Source organism: Corvus hawaiiensis, chromosome 2, assembly GCF_020740725.1.
Source record: "Corvus hawaiiensis isolate bCorHaw1 chromosome 2, bCorHaw1.pri.cur, whole genome shotgun sequence".
Taxonomy (NCBI): Eukaryota; Metazoa; Chordata; class Aves; order Passeriformes; family Corvidae; genus Corvus; species Corvus hawaiiensis.
The window spans coordinates 24,283,310-24,307,841 of NC_063214.1; the positions used below are offsets into that span (position 1 = coordinate 24,283,310).

The window sequence follows — 24,532 nt, forward strand, 5'->3', positions numbered from 1 at the left end:
CTCCATAATTAGTATTGTGTTAACAAGTAACACACTGAAAACTTGAGAAATCTGAACTATTATCTCTGCCAGAGTAAATGACATCACAAATACTGTCAGCAAAATGAATTAAATGTTTTGAAAGGAAACCTATGTATGTTATTCTGGTTGTCACCCATGTTAGCAAAAAGCCAGGAGAATGCATTTGAAATTTGTAGAAATCTCTGGAGTTAAAAAGGAAAAAAAGAATTTCTAACTATGTGGAGAGAGGAACCTGTACAACAAAAATTATTAGTGTACTGCTTGTTTGGGAGGAAAGAGGAGATGTTTTTAAAGAAGTTTCAGGAAAGTTATTAAATAGTCTCTATTTGTTAGCTTCTGTATGTCTTACTTTACTTACATGTAAATGCATTCAATTGCCCTGTAATTTGTCTGGGTTATTTTGTTTGATTGTTGTTTTTTTAGTTTAGTAAATGGACCTTGGTGGAATCACTTCCATGCAAGCAGAATCCTGCAAATGTAAATGTGTGGACTACAGTGATGCAGGTCAGAAGGGACAGGGACATGTATCCTCCTTTCTATGAGGCCCTTCCTCCTAATTTTGCATCAGTTTGAAGAGTCCATTTAAAGAGGTTTGGTCGTTTTGTTGTTCTGGTCATGTTTTGGTTTCTGAGCAACTAATGGTTAAGGAGAGAACTACATTTTGTGTCATAAACACTTCAGCTGACTGGAGTTTTTCCTTGAATTGGCCATCACACCAGCATAAAATGGTGTGAGGACTTGTCATGTTTGAGGTAGAGCTTTTTGCTTCAGTAATTGGCTAAAACATACAAACTATGACCTGCTGTCAGTTGTCAGAAGGGAATCAGTGCATGGCTCTTACATCGTTGTACTTCGCCACCGTGTAACTGTAGTCTCAAGGTGTGACATCTCTATGGTGTGGGAAACTCCAAATGGTTTGTACAGCTTTGTAAAGCAGCAGGGTTGTAGCCTGTCTGTGTGCCATGAGTGGCAACCATCGAGTAGAAGGGCAGATTTCAAAGGGCCATGTATGGGCTGCTTGCTGGGTATGGAACACACGAGCACGAGTAGTTATTTCTTGTGGAATGCTAGCAGTGAATTCATCCATTTTCCCTTTTCTTTTCTTGAGTTGAACAGTAGTTCTACTGCTCCATTTTACTTCAATCACCATATAGCAAATGCTGAAGGAGAGACAGTCACTGCTGTGTCATCCCTCCCTGACTGAAGGTTGAAATCTGTGCTTTTATGCCACCTGTCTTTAGAAAAGTTCTACCAGGATCTTGTCTTTTCCTAATAAAATGATACATACTTCTCTAGATCAGCTGAGCTTTAGGATCTTGTTCTTACCAAGAGTACTGGCAATTAGTTGCACTGTAAAAAATCACTCTTGTTTTTAATGAACTTTTAGCTTCTTAAAGTACAGCTTTGGATATTTGAAAAAAGCTTTGTGCAGATGTGTAGCTCCGACTACTTCTGCTTGTCTGACCTGTGCTGGTGCACAGCAGTGGGTATGAACTGTTCTGAGTATAGTTGCAAATTGAGTTGGATTTGGATATCACCGTCATGGTGGGGTTCAACCTGCCTTTTCTAATGCTGAGAAGATGAGATTTTCTCTCAGCTGCAACTTCTAATAGGAGTAGACTTGAGCTTCTTCAAAATTCTTTAAATCCTTTTATCCAGTGTCTTTGGAATTGTTTTTTCAGGCTCAAAAATAAGCTGTGTTGGTTTACTGTACTGGGATGAGTTTCTTCTATGGGTCTTGGGGATCAGTATTCTTGTTTACTTCCCCATCCAGCCTGGATTGCTGATGCTGTTGTAGATTGTTTTCCATGTTGAAATTTTGCCTGGAGATGATTAAGAATTGCATGCTCTGGAGAGCTCTCTGAATAAACTAAAGAGACAACAAACCTAATGCTTTGGGGGTTTATTGCAAATTATAATTTGAAGTTTGTAAATATTCTAAGAGGAGGATGCAACATGAGTAGAGTAGAGATCCTATGTAAATATTTGGGGTTTAAAGTCTAGAATGTCTTCTGATGTTGTTTTATACCATTTCCTTTTAAGCTGAATGTTTGTATGTTTTTAAAAGATCTAAACTCCTAGGATGTTAGCTTATTAGTGTGGAGAAATTAAAGTGTGCAAAAATATCTTACCTGTATACTAGTGAAATAAATATTTCAACAATGTAAATAGATGACAGTACCTGAAACCTACATGCACTTGAGATTATGGTCACCAGGACAGGAATTTTACATTTCTGATTGATTCCTCCCCATCTGGGAATAGGCATTACGAACTCCTTTCTCCTTGCTTCCTTCCAGGAATTCAAAATATCTTAATTTTTTTCATATTGATTTATATGTACTTAGGGCACCAACAACAGCCATTGCTATTTCATAGTGACTTGGAAGCAGGGAATAAAAAGACTGTATAAAGCATGTTAGGACACTTGTTCTAGCATAATATCAGGACTCTCGGCATAGGATGCCTAACAGAAGTGTAGGAGGCAAACTGTAAAGTAAGCATGGACAGAATAATTTGTTCTGTAATAATGTCTCATTTTGATTTCTAATCAGAGATACATTTGATTTCAAAATAATATTTTTCTCTTCTTTTTCATGCATGCTGATGAATCCTCAGAAACAAGTATTAACTGTTTCAGTGCCTTTGTTTTTCATCTAAAGGCTCAGCAGAATTGCCTAAATTTTTGGGCTTTGGAATTTCTGGTTGAAATGTCATAATCTCTTTATCAATAAAAGAAACAAGCTTTTTGATGTACTTTCAGTTTTGGAGTTACCCTGTTTTTATGTTAATAGAGGCTGTCTTTCTCCATAATGCGAGGTAAACTAAAGAACACTTCCTGAACAGCCTTCACTCTCCATCCATAAGGCTTTGTGTGTGATGCATTTGATTGTCTCCTCTCTTAATATATGAAACAAGAAATCACGCAGAGAGGGTAGGTGAGGGAATGTATAAATGGGTATGGAAATTTCACTGACTGTGGATGTTTCAGTTGAAAGGTGGAATGCAGTAAAGAATATCAGATGTATAAATCTGTAAAATAAAATGTATCTTAATATACATATGTGCAAAAATATGAGCGTGTGTGTGTGTGTATATATGGACTTAGGTTTGTCTAAGGCATTAATGTCAAATTCCCGGAAATGTGGTGACGAGAGAGGACCGTTTTAGCTCATGTCAGGACAATGTGCTTCAGTAATTTCTCCATCCCTGGAGAGCTTATTAAACACTAAACAAAATGTCTCAGAATATAACTGATTGAGTGTTTTAAATTATGCCCTTTTGTTTGGCTCTTGGCCAGCTGCTCATTGCACAGGGCTGTGGCAAACAAAACCTGTAATTTACACTGACAGCATCATGCAGTTCACTCTGCAAGCTTCTCAACTCAGAACTTTTATAAAGTAAACATTCAAACAAACCTCAGGTTCTTAATGTAAACACATTTTGTAACTCCAAACTTGGCCAAACAGTTAAGAATCAAATAAGGGACTGTATTTTTTCCCCTTCCCATGAAAATGTCATAATATATTTTTCCTTTGCTTTGCTGATAAATATGGATATCTCTACATGAGTAATGAGAAAAGACGGCAGTAATCAAAGAACTTTTTTTCTTTCTCACATTTCTTTTTTTTTTAACCATGTGCCTTCAGCACCAAATTCCTAACTTTTATTTTTTCCTACCAAGTGTATCTTAGTGAGGACTGACACAAATTCCACTATACATGGGATAACTGCTTATCACAGTCCACTTGGTCCAAACTCAGAATGCAAAATGCAACTTAGTGGACTTCTATGAAATGTATAATTCTCAGATATTTCTGTGATTTTGCTGTTTGCCTTTTTTTTTTATTCCCCCAATTTGATGAATTCATTTTCTTTGAAAAGAGTGTTTCCTTAAAACTGAAATGTGAAGTCTAAATGTGTCGGCAGAAATAAAACGGTAAGAAATCGGAATGGGCAGATGCTGTAGATGTGAAACAGACAAGCTGCATCAGAGCCATCAGTCAATACCTGCACATGAGGGAGAAGTACAAGAACCTGTGCTGCAAGTGATTGTGCTGTAAATAAAGAGCCCAGGACAGATTTATCCTGCAAATTGCCTAATCAAAGAGAGGTTATGGAAAGGAGTAGTGACCTAGCTACGTTATCTATAAGTTATCACTTCTGGAGTGGGATTTTAGTTTGTGTAAAGATGCCTGTCTTCAGTCACCTGAGTGGAGCTGTCGTGAGTGTATTTCTGTGGACAACACTGGGATCTTTGGCACCAGCCCCTAAATGGAGGCATCTGAACAAAGTCCCCCACTTTAGATCTGTAAGCTGAATCTTGCCTTTAATGCCAAACATGGAACAGTTTCTCTTTCGTTTCTGAACATAACAGCTACAGTCAAAAGCAGAGGGGGGGACATGAGCAGGAGGAGGACAGAACTTGCTCCATGTTAGGCTTACTAGAAGGTGCTGTGGTACACCTGTCATGAGATCATCTGGATACCTCATGTAAGAATGGAGAAACAGAAACAATCTGAATAGGAAGTGAAGGTTGGGATTCTTTTTGAGCTGCAACCAAAACTACATGTTTTGCCATAATGACTGCAAAAATATGTACTCTTTATAGAGCTGATGACAAGAACAGAAAAGGAAATTAAATGATTTTAATACTAAGGACTAAAGTATCTGAGAACAGATGGATCAAATAGAATAAACACATGAAAGAAAAAAAAGAAACCAATGCACAGAACTTGCATATGAATGTCTGTGTAGTATATACTTTATGAAGTATTTACAAATTCCTCTAATGTAGTTGTTTGTACTCTCTTGTTTTATGTGTTTGTTCTGAATGCAATGGCACTGAGTAAGGCTTGGCACCTGTAATGACTTACAGCATCATCATTCCATTTTATGCAGGAAAGTGAGGAGTTTGTATCAAGTAAGGAAGGACTTCTTGAGTGTAATACAGCAAATTATCAGCTTTTTCTTTCCCACTGCAATTATAATAGCTGAACAAACAAAATAACATGAGAAGTTTCTTAAATAATTAAGGTAGAGGTCTGGATGCTACAAGGAAGTGGAATGGTGTTAAAATGTTTCAGGACAGATTTTTTTCTGCATTCCTGGTATTAGTGGCATCTTGTGATGGAATCCATATACTCCTGTGTCCTAATTCTTGAAGGTATTTCCGTGTCTTAAATATTCATCATACGAATTTTGTCTAATTGCTCTTTTATTTGTATGCATTCATTCAAAGAGGACTTGTGATATGTTCTCTCCAGCATTTTTTGAGATAAATATAATTGAAGCTATTTTTAGTATTTTTCTTTTAAAAACAAACAGCCTCTCCCTTTCTTCTTGGAGGTAGGAGAGCTCTGCTTTATTGGGAATGATTTTTAAAAGCCTAACTGTTCCCATCAGCTCAGCATCTTCCTTCCTCTCCCCATTATTTTTATGAACTGCTGCATGCCTTATTTCATTGGGAAGTCTGGCTGCGGCTCTCTAGGAGGATGAAGGCTGCACGCCTGAGCTCGTTTGAAACTATGACGCCACATGCTAGTACTTATTTCTTTAAATTTTGACTAAATACTTCATTTATTTTCAAGAGACTTATGCATGGGTTCCTATGATCTCATACTTTGATTTTTAGAAAGAAAAGAAAGAGAAAGTGAAGGTTGTGATATCCTACAGCTATCCAAATACTCAGCTTTTGCAATGGCAAATCAAACTTCTGATACTGCTTCTTCATTTGGGTGCAGTGAGGATAGGTAGCTGTTTGTAAGTACAGCATTATTTGCTGTGGAAAAAAAGCTGTCTGTTTGTATAGTGAAACAAAATGAGTTATGGAAGTTTGGCTTATGACTGGATTTGTTTTATTGCCCAACAATGTGCAAGCTACCTGGCTTTCCACCCTGTTGGGAGGAACACAAAGGTTTTCTGCAACATACTCTTATCAGGGTCAAACTGCACTCTTGCTTAATAGCCTGGACACTAAAAGATACCTGTTTTCAAGAGCCCAGTAGACAATGAATAATTCAGAAGTCTTTAATTCTTTCTTGCATTTTAGTTGAAATTAGCTTAGGGATGAAGAAATGGGATGATGATGGATAGGCACACAGGCTAAGAAACTCAGTTAAAAGTTGGCCTTTGTAAATATCTGTTTCAAACAATTGTATGTAAATAGTCAAACCCTCAAGGGTTTTTTTATGCACATAAAGAGAAACATATCCACGCTGGGAGAGGGGTAAATGAACTGCTCTAAGCTCAGTCAGTCTTCCTTCAGTTCAGATACCAGGATTAACAGGATAGAACAGCAGAGCATTACTTGAGGACTGGTGGGGAAGGAGTGCAGACTTGGCACATCATTCTGCTTTCCCCTCAGCAGATACATGCCAGTTCTCTTCTTTACTGTAGTTTCTTCTCTTGTTAAAAACTAGTGCTGCTAAAAACTAGTGCTCCCATTTCCCAGTCAGCTTTAAAATAGTTCATCAGTTTCTCAGGCAAGTTCTTTTAGAATACTTAAACACCATTTAGTCCTCGGTAAAGTGGTAGTAAGCTTGTTGCTTTGTGTTGTACAAATTTGATTTAAAGCTTTTTCTACTTGCTAGTAGAACTGTTATTCAGGTTCAGATGACTTCACAGACTCTTTCTCCATAAAGAGTCTAATGTGAAAACCTCCGTGACTTCCAAAACAGTGGAATCCAATGCTGTCAGTCAGGGACAAATACAAATAAAAAAGAGGTTGTGACAAATGAACCAAATTAATTTCATACTTCATTGTTCAGAGGAGAAAGGTCTCCAGATTCTGATTTCAGCCATTGTCATTATTTTGGATTGATAATCAGTAGTCTAGCATTTATAAGATTATCTGTTTATATATGGACTTCAACTCTGGATATGCTTTTACACAGTTAAATACATTTCTCTTGTTTTGCTCCACTTTTCTGCTTTTCTTTTTTTGTTGTGGCTGTGCAGCTCCTACATCAGTATAATCTGTTCTCTAACTTTGATTTAAATACTTATCAATAGTATAATCGTATTTCCCTGGATGTTCTTCTCACATAGTTTAGAAATATAAAATCACATTCTGTCTGTGCCCACATTTGCAACTGGACAGACAAATTTTTATGTTGGATTCTTGAAATTGTATAGGAGTCCTTTCACCCGTGTTCTTTGGCTGTTTGGTTTGTAGTTGGGGTTTTTTCTTTAAATTATGCTTGTTTGAAATGCCCTTTGGTTCGACAGAGATTTGCTATTTCCTGTCAAACTTCATTAGCTACTTAAATGCTTTATTTACAAGAGTACAGAGTTTTAATGATTGCATCCCTAATTGGTGTGTCATCCTGAACTGTGCCTGCATCTGCACCTGCCAACTTTCTGTTAAGTTTAAATAGTCTTTACCTTAAGCTTAAATACCAGTAGCCTATTTTTGTTTTATTTTAGGTAAAGTTGTGCATCCTATTCCAAAAGTCTTCCACAGTCTAATAAAATGGAACTCTTTCTTTCAGCATCATTTTCTCAACTACTTTATGAAATAGGATTGTAATACCAGAACCTGTGCTTTGGTACTAGAACTATTTCAAAGATGTAGCCATGGAGACAGTCTTGTTGTCAGGTGGCTAAAAAGCTAATTTTTTTCTCCTAGCACTTTGAAAATTCTTTTATATGATGTTATTTTTATCATGAACAGCTCCTTCTCAGTTTTCTCCAAGAAATTATCTGGATATCTGCTCTGTATCATAAAACCACCTGTCTTTGCATTTGGTAATCAGAATACCCAATGGCAAGGTTGTGTGTACTGTTTTGAAACTCAGATCTTTGCATACATAACCATTAAACTGCACACTTCAATGAAATGCTGGCAGTGAAATCTGATATTATATGGAATTAGCTGAATTTTAAGATTAGTTGCAGACAAGAAATTTAGACCAAACTAATCTTAAAATTTGATAATACTTATAAGCATATGTGGAAAACAGGCTGATACACAATTCATGTAAAATGAACGTTGTATGTCATGCAAGTAGTAAAAGCTCTGTTTGAAATGCTTTCTTTTCTTTCTTTGTATTGGAATGCCTGCTTTTCTTACTTTGCATCTGAAGTTAATACAGAGCTAAAGAAGATGGGAATTCACAGAGATCAGGATCTTGAATCTGTAACATACATTCCTTTGGTAAAACTATGGATTTACACACCATGCTGTTGGATATTTGCTATTGCAAAAAATGATGCATTCCAAAGTTAGGTATTACAAACCTCCTTACCCTCTGGTAAACTCAGGGCTTAGGAAGCTAAATCAGCTCAGCATTTGTGCCCTTCTGTAGGTTCAGTTCTGTATATTTTAATCATCTTTTATTTCTAGGCCAAATGATACACTCCGGGAGAACTAAAGCACATGCAGATGATCACAGTAGTTTTCAGTCTCTTAAGGAGAATTGAACTGTGTAAACTCAGAATTTACTCACTGCTTCTTCAGTCAGAGCTACAGTGTTGGCTGCTACATTGTGTTCACAGAGCATGAGAAAACGGGCTCTGAACCAATGACAATCTGTATAGGTTGATATTTCAATAAGAGTTGTGGATGACTAGCAATTAATAACATGAATTTATGGTTGTGGTGCTGTATTACAGTGGTGAAGCTTTGATAAGCTTTGATAAGCATGTTTACAAGGTCCTTGGAGTTTTAATAGAGGGGTTTTCATTAACTTTATTTATAACCTATAGTTTTTATTGGCTAAACTTAAATCTAGCCTATAAGGATTTTGGAGGTTTATAGCAAACTTATATAAGAAGTTAAGTAACTTTATCCAGTGAGTGTGTTTATCCAAATATGTCGTCAAGCTTCTCAATTTCCCTTTTAGAAACCCAGTTAGGGACAGACTGACTCATTCTCCTGTCTGACAGAGCACAAAGACATCCAGAGTTTAGCTGGCAAGACTGTTGAGAAAAAGGGAGAATTTTAGGATTTCAGGGAATGGGTCTTGCTTCTCAGTTCCTCAGTTGGATGCAAATGAAATTTTGAAATGAGAAACATGTGAAGTCTTGTCTAAACATTTAATAAATTATGTCCCAATTTCCTGATGACTTAAACACAAATTGTGGAGTCTGAACATTCCTAAAAGTCATCTTAATAGTTGTAAATTTATACGTCAGAGTAAGGTCTGCAGTGCTCAGAATTTCCTGATAACCCTGATGTTTCTAGAAAACAAATCAGAATGAAGGGAGAGGAGGGTGCATGGTCTCCATTTCTGCTCGGTTTTATTTCCTCTTCCACAAGCTTGTGTGATTTTGTTCAGGCTATGAGGAGGAAGGAGGCTAGCATAGTGTGTAAGGAAATGCGAGATGGTAACAATTATGGTTTATTGAAATGGAAGGGAAGTTCAAGAAAAACAGGGTTTAGTACCTATTAGTACCTGATAGTGTTTGTGGGGCACCTGTCTTTACCCAGTGACTTGAAGATGCTGTGAATCAGAGTGCTGAGGCTAAGGAATTTCCCAGTAGCATGTAAAAGCCAAGACCCTGACTGCTTTTAAAAGTGAAGAGCTCTGTTTGAAGTTGCAGGTTTTTAATCAGCTCTTGTAATTTCAAGCAAAACGTGTGACTTGAAAAGGTACTGGCAAGGAAGTAAATAAGGCAAAGAGCAGCTTTAGTGATGTGCTTTTGCCGCGCCTTAACTTGGATGCTGTCTCTGCTGAAGATGCTTAGTAGATCTTGGTCAGAGAATGAGAGCAGACCTGTGCAAGGTATATCTCATCAAGCTCATGTACACATTTGAAAACAACCACGTTTCTGGATTCAGAGTTGCCCTTCTCCAGCACAAAGGCAGAGTCTGGGAGAAGGTAACTGATGCTGGGCCAAATCTGGCAGACATAAATCACTTAACTGAGTAATTCCAGTATTATTGCCTCTTTTGGACTTTTAATCTCCTATTTTGGGGAGGGGAGAGGAATAAAAGTTTTCTATGGCAGAATGCTTCTTCCCCTGACATCTCTCAGTAGTCATCACAACTGTTGAGTTTGGGTTTTTTATCTGCTTGTTGCTGTTGTTGCTGATCAAGTTGTGGTTTGAGAGTCTTTAGCGCTGGAGCTTTCCCTTGTCAGAATGTCTGTACAAGCTTCAGTTTTTACCAGCCATGTTTCCCAGCATAAACTTTTCTGTGGGAGTGGGTAATTCTCTGCCTGCTCAGTCTTTGGAGTTCCTTCAAATCGTGCCTTACAGCGACCATTGTGTGAAATTTTATCCCAAGGGGGTGTGCAGCTGAGACCTACCACAGAAGGGCAGTGGGCAGTTCTCCATTCAGAATTGTCTTGAAGCAGCAGACCTTGCTGCAACCCACTCAAACTCTCCTCCTAGGGATTTTATCTGCTATGGAGCTCTCTGTTACCAAAATGGGTACCTTAAGGCTCTTTTCAGTCTCAGCCAAGTATTTAGTATCTTTCAGTAGAGGAAGTACTGTATTGAGCTGTTAAAGAGAATGAATTATTGAATGAATAGAAAAGTATAATTTTGTTTATGACAATGCAACTTTTATAGAACATTTCTAGAGGGATTGAGACCTTTCTGTATTTTGGACATCTGAAATGAGAAGTCAAACTGTCGACACTGTGTTTGGAGAACAACTCTCTGTTGCTAGGGAGAGACTAGATGGTCCAGTAGTTTTTCTTCTATCTACTCGCATTTGCTACTCTGAGCCATCCACCCAACCTGTGCCTCATCATTACACACACTGAAACATACACGAGTCTGAATGACAAATTGTAAAAACCAGAGTTCATATGTCCTTCCCAAACTTTTAGATAATTTCTGTGTCTTTTTTCCAATCTTCTTAATAGAAAGGTTCAAATATTGAACATATTTTTTCAGTGTGTTCACACTCTTGATCTTCAGATTCTAAATAGGTTGTGTTACCTTATCCCAATGTGTGGTGTTTTTCTGAAAGGCTCTAAAATGTGCATTTCAGGCTCAAGAAACAAAATAATGTACTTATGTAAAAACCAAAATTACCATGTGAGAAGATTTCGGTAGTTATTTTTAACAATTTTTTCAAGTAGTCTCTGTTCTTAACAGATTTAGTGCTCCTGATCTTTTTATTTATTCTCTGTTTAAAATTACTGTCTTGGCACAGAGACGGAGGCTGAGACATTTTTCTTAAATTGCTGCAGTCTCCCATGCATGGTTCTCTCACGTGTGTATATAATGCTCAGAGGTTTTCTAGCTGGGCATGAATGCATTGAAGCTCACAGCATGCCATGGGAAACTTGGCTGATTTTAGATCACAAGTCTTGGTAACTGATATGTGACCTGCATTCTAAGTTCTCATTTTCTCCTCCCAGTTTTTAAGATATGAAACTAATTATAGCACATGTAAGTCACTTAAATTTTTCTGCCACGAGAAAGATCTTAACTTCATTGAGATTTCTCCCCCTCCACATGCAAACAGGAGTACATGTTTTCCCATAGCAATGGCTTTTTTTGGGAAAATCATAATAGTGTCAAGTTTTCTATCTTGGATAACAATTTAGGGATTTTTCTGTCTGTCTGATGTTGTGTGTTTGCTTTTCAAAGTTACAAAATCCTGCGCCAATTTCTCCCTGTCTCACAGCCCCACCCTGCAATGAATCAGAAGTGCACCCTGTCTTTTTTTGGTCACAGGTCTTGGTACAGTCATCTGCTTCTATTGTTGCTTATGATTGGACTTGTTATGCTGTGCCACACATGGAGTGGGTGCACTCAGTCTTATTTGGAAGTGTAAATTGGTGACTGGAGCAAGTGCCCCATTACTGAGGGCAGTGCCTCCCCATGAGCATATTTGGCCAGTGCTTCATCGCCCATGCTGGCCACTGCTTAGGTGTTAATTTACAAGAGCCATAAATATGCTGAGACTTGCCAGCTTAGAAAGGTCATCCTTCCCTTTGAGTTCTGACATGAGGGTTAAAAGTGCTGACCAGGGCTACCACCAAGGGTAGCCTTCCACAGTCGTCCCTTTCAGAATTTATGTCCTTTTGCAGGGAGGGCAGTGAGCATCTCTTTCCCCACACATGAGGGGAGAGGGGGGGTAGCAGTGTAGGAGAATGTCCTTTGGCTAAGCTTATTGTGCCCTTCCCTTCCTCCAAGTGTGCAATGGTAGTATTGGTTGCTAATAGTGATAGTGTGCCTGAAACAATGAACAGACATGTTGGGTGCCCAGAATTTAAAAAAAAAAACAACTAAATATGAGTCTATTTGTCTATGTCATTGTCACAGACCAATGTCCGTGGAGTTGCATGAGAAATGTTTATCATCTAGATCTCACATCTCCTTGCTAATGACAGTAGGTGGAATAATTTGAATTGCACCACGGATCTAGAGAGAATTAGTTACATTAACACTGAGTTGAAAGCCCTCTTTCTATTTGTATTTATTCTTGAATTTTTGCATTGAAGAAACATGATGTGACCTTGTTCAAGAGTTTTGGGATCTTAACCCTAAATTCTATTTATTTGCTTTAAGATAAAGTACTTTTATCTTCTGTCATGCACAAAGGCTGTTGTAAGCATCTTCGAATGCTTGAATTGTGACAAAGATTTGATTTCACAACATCTGTTGAAAGTTATGTAGTGCAACAGTACATAGTTTTCCGCATACGAGCATGAGGTAATTCATCTGTGTACATCACTTCCTTGAGTCTCTCTTCGTGCCTCAGTGGTGTTATTAGTGGGACTGTCCCATTGGAGTGTAATGTGGAATAAGAATGCTAATGTTTTGTTTGTGGTGGGTCTTTCTTATTCACCTACAGAACACAAGATACCCATGAAAAAGGTCAAATGTACACAGATCTGGCATCCATTTCACAGCTTGTAAGACATAGTCTCCAGCATATGTAATATATATAACTCATTGCCAGAAAGCTAAAAGGAAATGATTGCATTTGAGTACAATGCAATCTACAACAATAGTTCAGTGTGCATGAAATTAAAAACCTCTGGTAACACGTGTAGAATAAATAAGTTGACAGTGTTTATTTTTACTGCAGCTCTCTGTAGAGATAAGGTCCTGCTTCTTAAAATATTTAATTGGCTTCATTAAAAAAAATAGCAAATATTAATTATACCCACTTTTCCAGAATATTGAATTTTCCAGAGCTGGACGTGCAAAATATCATTATTCCAATGTGTAAATGTGTTTGAATTAAAGTGTAGCAATGTTACGCTGGCAACTAACACACTTCACCTTTTAGTTAAGATGGTTCCTTCTTTCCTTCATACCCTGCCCCAAATTTCAAGCACTATTTACTTGATCTACTGTGGGTAGCAATTACTTTCATCTGACACTTTAAAATAAACCCAGAACACTTTGCCTAGGGTTCTCAGTTTTGTGAAATTACCTTTCATACCAACTCAAACCCTGAGCACTCTTGTAATATAATTTAATTTTGGTACAGTTTTAATGTGATGTTTAGTCCATGTAATAACATTGCATTAGAGGGTAGGAGTGTACTGTGAAGGTACACAAGAGAAAAAACATAGGCTTTATTCAGTATTGAGTGTGGATCCAGGGAGGATACAGAGAAGGCTGAAATAGCTAATGTGGAAATGATCAAAAAGTATTTTTTATGTCAGGGCCTGGAAAAGGATTTAATTATTTGGAAGTACAGAAAGATATGTTTGGCTTATTTGCGTGTGTGTGTTTGATTTGTTTGTTCTTTTGGTTTTTAATGTTTATTTTTCTTGGAGGTGCTATGAACAAGAATTTGTGAGACTTAAATGTAGAAAACCTCATGTAAAAATGTGTCTGGGTACAGCAGGCTGAGTGACAAGCAGTATGACTTTGTTACCCCAGTTTTAAGAATGGAGGTATGAGAGAACTGTAAGAAATGAAGCCAAGGGCTGGGGGATGAAAGACTGATTCCCTTCTGTTCTCATGGAGTTGGGAATGATGACAGGTTGCTCGTATGGTGAGATTTGTTGTTTTGGTGATGGCTGGAGTACTCTTGAGTCATCATCTTAGAGATGATGCATGACTTTGAGTTTCTGTGAGGAGAAGCACAGAGGGTGAATGGATGAAGAAAAGACATGAAGAATGGGACCTGTGGAGCGCTATGAACAGAGCAGAGGTCGACAATGATAAGTTTCCAACTCAGAGTAAACTGTGGAGCACTCAGAGAAATGAGCCCAAGCTGGAGTCACAGAAATTGTGTGGGTAAGACAGCAAGGAAGTGCTGAAAGCTCATTTGTGCCCAAGGCAGCCAAATTATCAGAGTAAGTGAAGATGGATTAGGTTCAGAGCTTTGCCAGAAGAGATGTTATTCAGCTTTTATTGAGAGCAGTTTTGGTTGAATATGGTGCAGAAGCCAGACCAGAATGATGCCTACAATGAAACTGAGGGAACCTGTCTTTTGGTGAAGATGCCTGAGTTTGCATCGGGAGCCCAGGTGCCAGCACAATCACTGACTCTTGGGGATCTTCAGTAATCAGCTGGACAAGGATCTGGGCAACCTACTCTGATTGTGGAGTTAGCCCTGCACTCAGCAGGTTGTGCTGGACACCTCCAGAGACCACTTGCAACCTGCATCACTCAACAGGTTGTTGTATTAACTGACATTGATGGTGGCAGCAGCTGGAGCAAAAAGCAGTGTTTTGTGGTGTTTTGTTAGATGAGAAAGACTACAGGTGTGAGACTTCTGAAGATTAGGTTTCATAGAAAAAGACCCTCGTATTAGTAGATGACCCTTAAACTTAAGATCTTATTAATTCCTTCTATACCAAACTGCAGAGTTTTGTGCTGATATTTGAATTCTGTGAGCAAAACTTACCATAACTGCCTTTAAAAATCCATTTACATTGCTTACTAGCAAACTCCTTTTCTTCCCTGTCGTGTTGAGTAACATTCACTTATTAACTGGTGTATCTTCATAATAAAGCTTTACCCTTTGTATAGTTGAGAGTCTGTATAGGATATAGAAAGTTTGAAGATGGAACACACCTATACATTTGGACATTTCTTCTATTCATCCAGTTTAACCCTCAGGTACCTGTGATTGATTTATTTTCCTCATACATTCATTTCCTTTCAGTAAATGGAAAAGGGGAATAGCTGTGCTTAGATAACATTTAAAGCTCCTTGAGATCTGCAGTGGAAAAAGACTGTGTAAGTGCTAAACATTTTACTGTTTTGCTCTTTTGTTATTTTTTGGGGGGGGGAGGGGTTGTGTAGGGTGGAGAGTACTATGTAAATGCATAAATACTTGTATGCATATGGCATGTATTTTCAAACTAGGAGCATGCATATCTGGAAAACCTTCTAGTTTCATTTTTTACCCTTGTAAAATGTTTTCTAAAACAGCAGCTTTTATTATTTAAGTGTGCTGCAAAAATACGGAATGTGGATAAGTGACTTTGGACAAATGCATACATCCTCAGGGAAGATACAGTGGACTCTGCATTAGAATCTAAAGTAAGTATCTTTGTAGTCCTTAATCCTGCTCTTCATCTTCCAACCACATGAAATGCAAGAGTTTATAAACAAGGCCAGTAGCTTTTATGGTATGGTTCTTCAGGTGCACCTAGTAGGCTGTGTATCTACCTTCTGGATTTCTTACTGTTTATTTTACATTCCTCTGAACTTTGGTGCTGCTGTTTCTTTAAGCTCCAACAATACAACAAATTTTTCCTTTCTGGACTCCAGTTGGCTTGGTCTGCTACACTACCATGCACAGGTTGTTTGTCTTGGTGTTCCTGTCTGGTCTGCACACACACACAGAATGATTCATACTGAAGTGCAGGAAGGACCTATCCAATTGTCCATTGGCCTCTTTTTTTCCACAGAACTTTTCTTTATGTACTAGGGGTTTGTCAGGCTTGTGGCTTGCTTGTGGCTCCATGCTTTAAAAGTGTGACTGAAGATGAATAAATACAATGACAGTAGCTTGGTGTTATTCTTTGTTTGCTGATAAGTGTCTGTTGTAAGGAATGAGACCTTTCAGTTTGAAGATCAGTCTTTGTCTCTGAACTACAGCAAGACTAAGGAGGATTAGTTTTTGGCTGGCAACAAGAAAAATGCTTAAAATCCCTAAAGGGTTAACGTTGGATGCTAATCTGGTTCTCATATCTAGAAAGTTTTTACTCGTCCTGTCATGAGCTTAAACTCCCAAATCTGGCAATGTACAACTGCTGAGGACAGTCTTGTTGCCTTACTGTAAAGTCAAAGCAATTCTTGAATGGTTAAGGTAAAGAGCTTTTACTGAGTCATTGAAGACTTACATTTTGCACAATCCAGACATTAACTCTTTCAATGAGAGATGTCATCGATGAAGGGCATAAGGCAGTAGAAAGGCCCTTGAGATGGAGCGTTGTCTAGTTTATGTAAAATATGATCATCTGATAAATTCATCACTACAATTTCTATTTAACAATTCTTCAGTTCTGTTCTTCCTGAGCACATAGGCAAGAGAGGGGAAGTGCTTCCTTTCTAAAACCTTATTTGCAAATATATCCAGAACAGTTTGTAAGACTTGGATCTAATTTCTTTATTCTTGCCACAAGAAGTAGTTTTCAGAATCTCAGCATCACTGTCTCATAAAATCAAAGTTTTTTTCCCTTTTGATCACATAATCACATGTTATTCATGTACCTTCTTTGGCTTGTATAAATTGTATGCCCTCCAAGGATATCTTTAGCATATACTGTAGTCTTGCTCTTTGATAAAAGCAAGGCATTTCTTTGCCTAATTGAAAGTCAGGGATTTTGCTTTGAATCTGAAATACTGTTTGGAATGCTATATATCCATCACATAGAAGAGGATATTGCTTCTGGCTGAAAACAAAAAGTCAGTTCATTGGGGAATACTTCCTGGTTTGGTTTTTTTTTTCCCTTTTTTTTCTTATTTGTGTTGGGGTAAACAAAAATTCATATCATTGCTTTATGTGTGAAACTTACAGAGTTCTAGTTGTTCTTAATCCAAACGCAAAATTTGCATCCTGAGAAAATGTAAATTGGAGTAAGGATTTTGAAGTGGAAGAGAAGGTCACTTTGCCATGTCAGGCAGGCTCATGTAAGAAGAGCTGTGTCTTAACATGCTGAGTGTTGTTTTGGTTGCAGGCTTTTTGTTGGGTTTTTCTTTTTTTTTTTTTTTTTTTTTTATAATGGCAGGCAACTGCATGGAGATCTTGATGGTGACATTACTTGGCAAACAATTTGGAATCAGCTCAGCAAGTGACATCACACCCCCTTAGTTTTCCACATAAAATACGTCCTCAAAGAAAAAAAGTAAAAAAAAAATAAATTTGAGACTTAATCTGAAATCTATTATTATATCCTCTAAGGTCTCTTAAAGCACCTCAGTATTCCCCCTCTTCCCACCATTTTCCAGGCAGCTTGACTAAATTTAGCAGGCAACAGTGGTAAATGCTTTACAGTCTTCTTGGGAATGGGAACAGAGGTGAGGCAGAGGGGGAGGGATAGAGGGATATAGAGGAGGGACAGGGAAGAGGGTTTTAATCCCATGTCTATCCTGTTTAAAAAACCTAAATTACTCCAGTGCTTAGTCTTCTGTGCAGCTTTTCACAGTGTGAGCACGTTGTCTAATGTAACGTTTTGCCACTCAGCAAGTGGAGTTGTCTAACTCTGCCTCTAAGAGATGAATGTCTCAGATTTTGAGAAGACAGCAGAGATGAAAACTTGCCTTGATCTGAGGGTTTGGTTCTTGATTGATAATGATTCCCAAGCACAGTTCCTGATACATGCTTTTCTGTGTGTGCCTGTGCTTGCCTACATCTGTGCACATTTTCCTGAGAAGCAAAGCATTTTCTTCCGCAGTAGCTGCGAGCCATAAATCCGGCTGTGTGCTTGGTGTGTGCTGCCTTTGATAGAAGTGCAGGAGAGAGGTGCAGCACACGGGGTGAGCGCTGCCACAATACATAGGACATGATGTTACACAGGCCAAGCAAAGGAAGAGTTATCTATGCATACTGTGAGTTTAGAATAGGCTTGACGTTCTCACACCCAAACATTTCCACCTGTTCCTAAGTGAAAGGAAACTGAGACAATATTCTCCTATCTTCTGGGCTAGCTATACAGGGAATAGGAAATGTTCTTTGATTTTTTTTTTTCCTTAGGATGTGTTCAGTTTTATTGCAGATTCAGAGAAGTCACAGTATAAAGTGGCTTTTTTTAAAGACAGTAAATGACATTAAATTCTTCTTAATTCTGAGAATTGGTATTGAAACTGTAACACTGTGCTTAAACAAGCTGTGGTACTTCTAGGTTACTCTTAAAAAATAAAGCTGGATTTATGGGTTTTATGCCAATCCTGATATGAGAACTTTATCATTCTTACTTTCAAAGCTTTCTGGAAATTATCCTCTGCCTTTGCTTTCTGTCTCTGTATTCCTGTGTTCTGTCCAAACACCTACTTTTCCTCATGTCTTTTTCTTCTGCCATGAAAGGCTGCATGCCTGATGACATATTCTGTTCCTTTCGTACTGTAGTGTGTACCAAGCCTCTAAAATACACTGAAAGGTTCACCTGCTTCCTGTTGGTTATAACTTCATACATCTGCATGTCTCCCTGTATTCTTTGCAGTGTAACATCCTTGGCATCCTGCAACAGTGCTGAAGAATCTGCCAACCGTTTGACCTACCTTCCTGGCTGATGGAGATGTAGACATTATTGTTTATTAGACGTCATTAGCTATGTTTTCACAGCTGAATTCTCAAAATACAATTCTGCAACTATTTCTGCAAATTCTGCAAATATTTAGTGGGTGCAAAATAAGAAAGCAGACAGATCCTTAGATGTAATGTTAAATTGTACATACTTCTTCATACTATGGTAAGACGTGACCTTACCTTTCACATTCTTGTTCCAGCAAGTTTGTAAACTCATCACTTTTTTCCATATATTTGCTGTGCTTCCTCTTCTCTTCCTCTAGTTCATTCAGTGTCTGTCTGTGTGCTTTTTCTACCATTAGAAGTTGTTCCAGCATTCTTCTGTGAACTTCTTTCTGTTTCTCTACAACTTTATCAAGCTGCAAAAATAAGCAAAAACTCCTGAAGTATTTTGAAACTTTTGCTTTCTCAGGCTTTCATTAATAAAAGAATTTGAACAGCTTAATAATATAATAATAGTAAGCCTAATAGCAAGGTCATCTGGTATCAGTTTGGAAAGGGTTATTTAATTCTGTCAGTCTAATCCCAACAAATTAGAAAAATAAGGTACTGTTTTTCAGGACCCTCAGTCACCTTCCTTTCCTCCTCCTGCCATGACTGATCCTCAACAGCTCCTAATTAACAGTTACTGTTCCCAGGGTTGTGCTTTTCTCATTGATCGTTGTGGTAGAGAACCAGATGTCTTGGCAGAAGAAGCATCCTACAGTGCTTCACACAGTGGATGACTGACTTTTGGTTGAATAGCAATAGGTGCCTCATTTGTAGCTGCCTAGGAAATAGAGCATTAAATTGTTTTTGTAAGGTAGAGGAAGATCAAAAAGCAGTTTTCTGGTTTCACAGTAAATGCACCGTAGTGCCAAGAGTGCAGAACAATCCTGTCTCTTGTGATTACTCTGAGCATGGCTCTGGGTTTCTGGAATAAGCAAATGCTAAATTTTTTCATAGTTAGAAGTATTTATTTTTAATGGTGGCATTTTCTGTTATGTTCCTCAAACTGCACGTGTTGTTGAGGTCTTTGTCTTTCAGGTGGCACCTTTATAGCACAGTTTGAGCATGAAATTCCCCTCCCTTCCTCAAGGATTTCTGCTTAACTCCTAATCATAGAATCATTAAGGTTGGAAAGGACCTCCAAGATCATCAAGCCAAATTTTTGACCGAACACCATCGTGCCAACTAAACCATAGTACTAAGTGCCATTCCCAGTCATTTCTTGACACTTTCAGAGATGGTGTCCACCACCTCCCTGGGCAGCCCATTCCTATGCCTGACCACCCTTTCAGTGAAAAATTTTCAGTTTTTCTAAATATTATTATACAGTGTTATTTTAATTTAAATAATCAATTTTAGCTTTTGGCAATCATTTTAATTTTTCTAAACCACAGAGGTATTGGCATAACTGTTCACTAGACTTACGCTGTTGAACAAAATAACCTCCACAAATTTAGAGAAAACTGTGATTGTAAGCATTCTGTTACAGATTTGAGTTCAGTATGTGACCTAGTTGTGCAAGGGTGTGCATGAAACCATGAGGGGTTTTCCTCCTTGAGCATTACTGGTCTAGCTGAAGTTTCAAAGAGGATCACTGGAGGCCATCAAAAGATCTAGGAAGAGTCTGTATTTGTGAGCAGTTTTGCTCCCGTTCGGAGACTGCCTCCCTCATCAGGTCAACATAGGAATCCTTGTGTCCTTTTTGGAAAAGAGAAATTTTGAGCTCACAGCCCAGTGCCTCCTTTTAACCGCAGTCTATTCTAGTAGGTCAATCTGATTGTAGTGTTTCACTCTATTAATAGGAAAGAATTCACAAATGGGCAGTGTGGGAAGCAAAGCTGGTTCTGCTTCTTTGATGTTTCCCCCACAAGGAATTCTATGTGCCACAAGAAACACTGGGGTTTCAGATTCTTAGGGCCACTGCTTATTTTGGACAATTTAATTCCAGGGAGTATGATTAATTATCTTTTCCTCATGTTTATTCACAGTTTAACCGATAGAAATGATGACAGGGAGAGCTGGAATGCCTAAACATGAGTTTCTTGAATGAGTGAGGATATGATCAATTTCTGCATAGGTTTCCAAGTCTCCCCCTGCTTATCTCAGCTTCTTTTAAAGCGCTCTCTCTCTCTCTCTCTCTATATATATATTCTCTTATGTTTCTCCTAAATAATTGTTAACTTTTTCTTGACACTGCTATGAATGAAGAAAAAGGAGCTATTGACAAGGCTTTGAAGATGGTTTGAGAACAAAATATTCCAACAAAAGTGTGGACCATTTTTCACATTTCCTGCACTTTCTACTAATGGCTTTAGAGAGTCTTTTCTGTTGTAACATAGCTGAGCTTGTTTCATGCATGATCAAGAAATACAAAGAAACCTGTGGTTATTTGTTTTGTTGCTAGTTTGTGATGTTCTTACAGCAGATCATTAAGGTTTTTTTATTTTGTTTACTGATAATTTGTATGCTTTACACCAGCAAGGTGACTGCTTTCTGGAATCATGATCCTGAAGCAGGACCTCTCCTGGAAAAATATTTCTTACCTAAATCCCTGCATATGCAATCTCTCTTAGTAAGCAAGAGTTGCCTTATACAGGAATCTTTTGGCTGTGCTTTCTATATCTTTTAAAGCAGTTGAAAACTGGATTGCCTTAAAAGGTCAGGTTGAAGAAAACTGTCCATTTTAATTTCTTCACACTCTCCCTTATTTTACCAGAAGTGGAAATTTAAAAAATTGAAATCTGTTTATCTTCTAACTTAACATAAATATATTTTATCAACCTTCTGCCCACCCCAGCCCCCAAGATTTTGGAGGGGTTTTTGGAACACTTAGGTGTGCCATCACCTAAGTTTCTAACCCTTGTCTTTTTAGAGATAATATTGTCAGGTGAATACACACTGTTCTCAGAAAGCAACCTGCCTCCTGATTTTTGAAAAAGTTCTGATGCAGTGCTGTTTACAACTATGGCTCAGTTTTGCTTAAATTGATACAGACTGGGCATCAGCTTTGCACGAGTGCCTGCTGGTCTCGGCCCTCAGTGCGAGGTCAGGTGGGAAGAAAGCAAAGGTGTGAACTTCCAGTTTCTTTCAGCAGTCAGTCTGCATGGGTGGGGTCAAGAAAGCAAAGGCATTTATGTGGATTGGACCACCACTTTAAAAGTATATATAAAAATCTGAGGGGATATGTAAATTGGTGTCATAAGAAAACACTGACATTTCTGGCTACAAGCTGATCGTAACTCAGATGATCCTGGTTCCAAACATGTAAATGCTTGATTGAGGTGAGGGTTAGTCATCAGCCAAGCAACAGTAACCAAGCAAGTATAAAATAGTCCTGCTCCTGCACTGGTGTAAAGGATGTGGGACCTGCCAGCAGGGTTATATACATTTTGTATATTTTGTTTGCTCTGGAGTATTTGTTGAATGGCTACAAGAGGTTAATTCAAGCAGTAATCCAAGCAGCATGTATGCAAGAAAAACAGGTAGTAATTCCAGGTTTTTGTTTTGCAGCTCTCTGTACCTTACACTTCACAGTAATGCATTTGTCACTGTTGAGATTACAACAGTTTGGATTACAAACTGGTGTTTGGGATGGGTGAGGTGTGTATTCAAAGCAGGGAGGTGGAATTAAAGAATTTTAAATGGGAAAAAGAACGGTAGTGTCTTGGGGAGACCTGCTCACATGAAAGGGTAAGAGAAAAGTAAATAAACTGCTGTATTAAAGCAGTTTGCATGTTGCAGTTTTCTCCTGTTGCTGGGACTAGAAGATGCATCTCTATTTCTTTTTAAGCATGCTGCCAAATCAGTTCAGCCGTAAGCATTTGGCTGTTGTGGCTGGGAATAAGGTGGAGAGTGTGAGCTCAGGAGGGAAGGGAAGGAGTGCTGGGACTGTCTCCTGGTACAGGTGGGTCATAGAGGAGAGAATTGGAGAAACAGCAAATCCTACATCACTTGAGATCTGCATGTGTGATGTGTAACGGGAATGGGCATTTGGCCTTGTGACACTTGCGTGTCCCTGTGCAGCACACCTTTCCCTCCCTGCACAACCGCACAGAACAGAGCCTGGTACTGGGTTGCTGCACTTCCGTGTGGTTTGTTGAGAAAATGATGTGTCCCGCTCCAAGATAAGGGCACCTCCCTGGGGAGCAAATTTGACCTTGCATTTTCCCTGTACGATCTTGTGGCTGACTCCCACGTATCCAGCAGAGAAGAAAGAGAAGTCGTGTGAACCCCTGCTGGTGTGAGATCCTCAGACAGAAGCGTCTCCAACAGCCCCGGGTTCCTCAGATTACTCTGGCCAAATGCTAGATCTGCCCATGCAGAAATACCCATTTATATGTATGCACACAAGTTTACTCAGCCTCCACAGTTCTTAGCTAAAAACCACAGAGGACTAATAAGCAGCAGTATAAATGTCTTCTGTTGAAAATTAAAGTGATAAAATCTTAATTAAGTGATTTGTTGTTTTGTTCTTACTAACCATATGGGCTTTTTGCTGGAATTAATACTTGAACATGCTGTACAATACAATGGAAAATCAGAGGCATAGCCTTACGTAACTGTGAATAGTTGAGCAAGCTAAAAATTCACACAAATTTAATAGTTTAACTACATTTTGCCACTAACTCTTGACTGAAGTCAAACTAGGATGTTGTATCTCATATCCATTACATCAGAACTGAACTCTTCATCTTTCTCTTTTTAGATTGTTTTGGTTTTGGTGGTGTGCCAGAATAAAATCCAGAGTAGTTACATTTTTTATCCAAAGTTCAGTGTAATATTATTCCTGTTAATAATATCCTCACGGTCCTTGTTTATAAATGTATAATCCTGAGTTTAGGATTACCAGAGATTATGGGAGCACTTCTTCCCTTGCCTTTTTCAACCCTAGCTGAGCCAAATTTCCACGCAGATACGTTGGTGGTCTTCTCCTGAATGCCACCTTGTCAGCCCTGCTGTTTCAGTCTCTTCCTGTGACTTGATTGACTTACTGGTGCCCTACAGCTGTGGTCCTTGGAAAGTTTTGACCAACACTTACAAGATGTTGTGAGGACACAATCAGATCGACTTTGTTAAAAGACTGATGAGGATGCATCTTTCCCCAACATGACTGGCAATGGGATTTTAAAAATGGATTAAGTTTTTAAGTATCCTTGATGGATGCAAAATACAGGCTTTCCTCTCATTTCTCTACTTTTAGAGGAGTTCTCAAAAGTGGTAGGAGGTCTGTCCTATTTTGAACAGTGAGGCACATTATTTTTTTTTTATCTTTGGCTGCATATTGGGGAGAGTTAGAAACCAGAATCTGCTTTTTGATACTATGAAGAGAAGAGAAAAAGACACCACTACTGTGGTAAAGATAAAGTGTATCTTCATCTTTATCTCTCTTTTCCTATATCACCATCTCTGATGTTTTTTTGATTCCTTTAGAGATAGATTGTTTATTTTTGAATCAGGGAAAGTTATTCTTATATTATTATTCTGCATTGACTAGAAGAAGAAATGGTTTTGATCTGTCGCACTTCTCATAGGTTTTGCAAAGGAAGATGTATTAATGCTGCTTTCTAATTTGCTACATTTCTTCACCAATGTACCCTGTTCCCAATGAGTAAAGTTGTCCAGTCACCCAGTTTTCCCACTACATTCTTAATGAAATTTGCCAAGACACCTAAAGTTTAGAGTAGGTAGAGAATTGTGATATAACATTAAAGGACTGGAAATCTTACAGTTGCCTTCTGAAATTCATTGTAATTTCACTTGAGTTTTGGGAAGATTCTCTGTGTTCAGAGCTACAGGGCAAAACTGTCAAGGGTGAGATGCACATGCAGATACAAAGGTACATTGTACTAGGAGCCAAGGGGGCATTTAAATGGTCTGTTCCCAGACTTTGTGGCT

General features: G+C 38.4%; 2 protein-coding genes across 3 annotated transcripts in view; one reads left to right on the forward strand and one right to left on the reverse strand.

Annotated features, from left to right (window-relative positions):
• The window catches only part of CMSS1 (cms1 ribosomal small subunit homolog), a 227,427-nt gene that overhangs the window by 53,064 nt on the left and 149,831 nt on the right, over positions 1 to 24,532 (forward strand). The gene's annotated exons all lie outside the window — the stretch shown is intronic.
• FILIP1L (filamin A interacting protein 1 like) overlaps positions 1 to 24,532 on the reverse strand; it is a 188,429-nt gene that overhangs the window by 49,881 nt on the left and 114,016 nt on the right. For both annotated transcript variants that reach the window (XM_048293869.1, XM_048293870.1), the window contains exon 6: positions 18,830 to 19,008. In XM_048293869.1, coding sequence (XP_048149826.1) covers positions 18,830 to 19,008 — 179 coding nt within the window. The remainder of the gene's footprint in view (positions 1 to 18,829; positions 19,009 to 24,532) is intronic.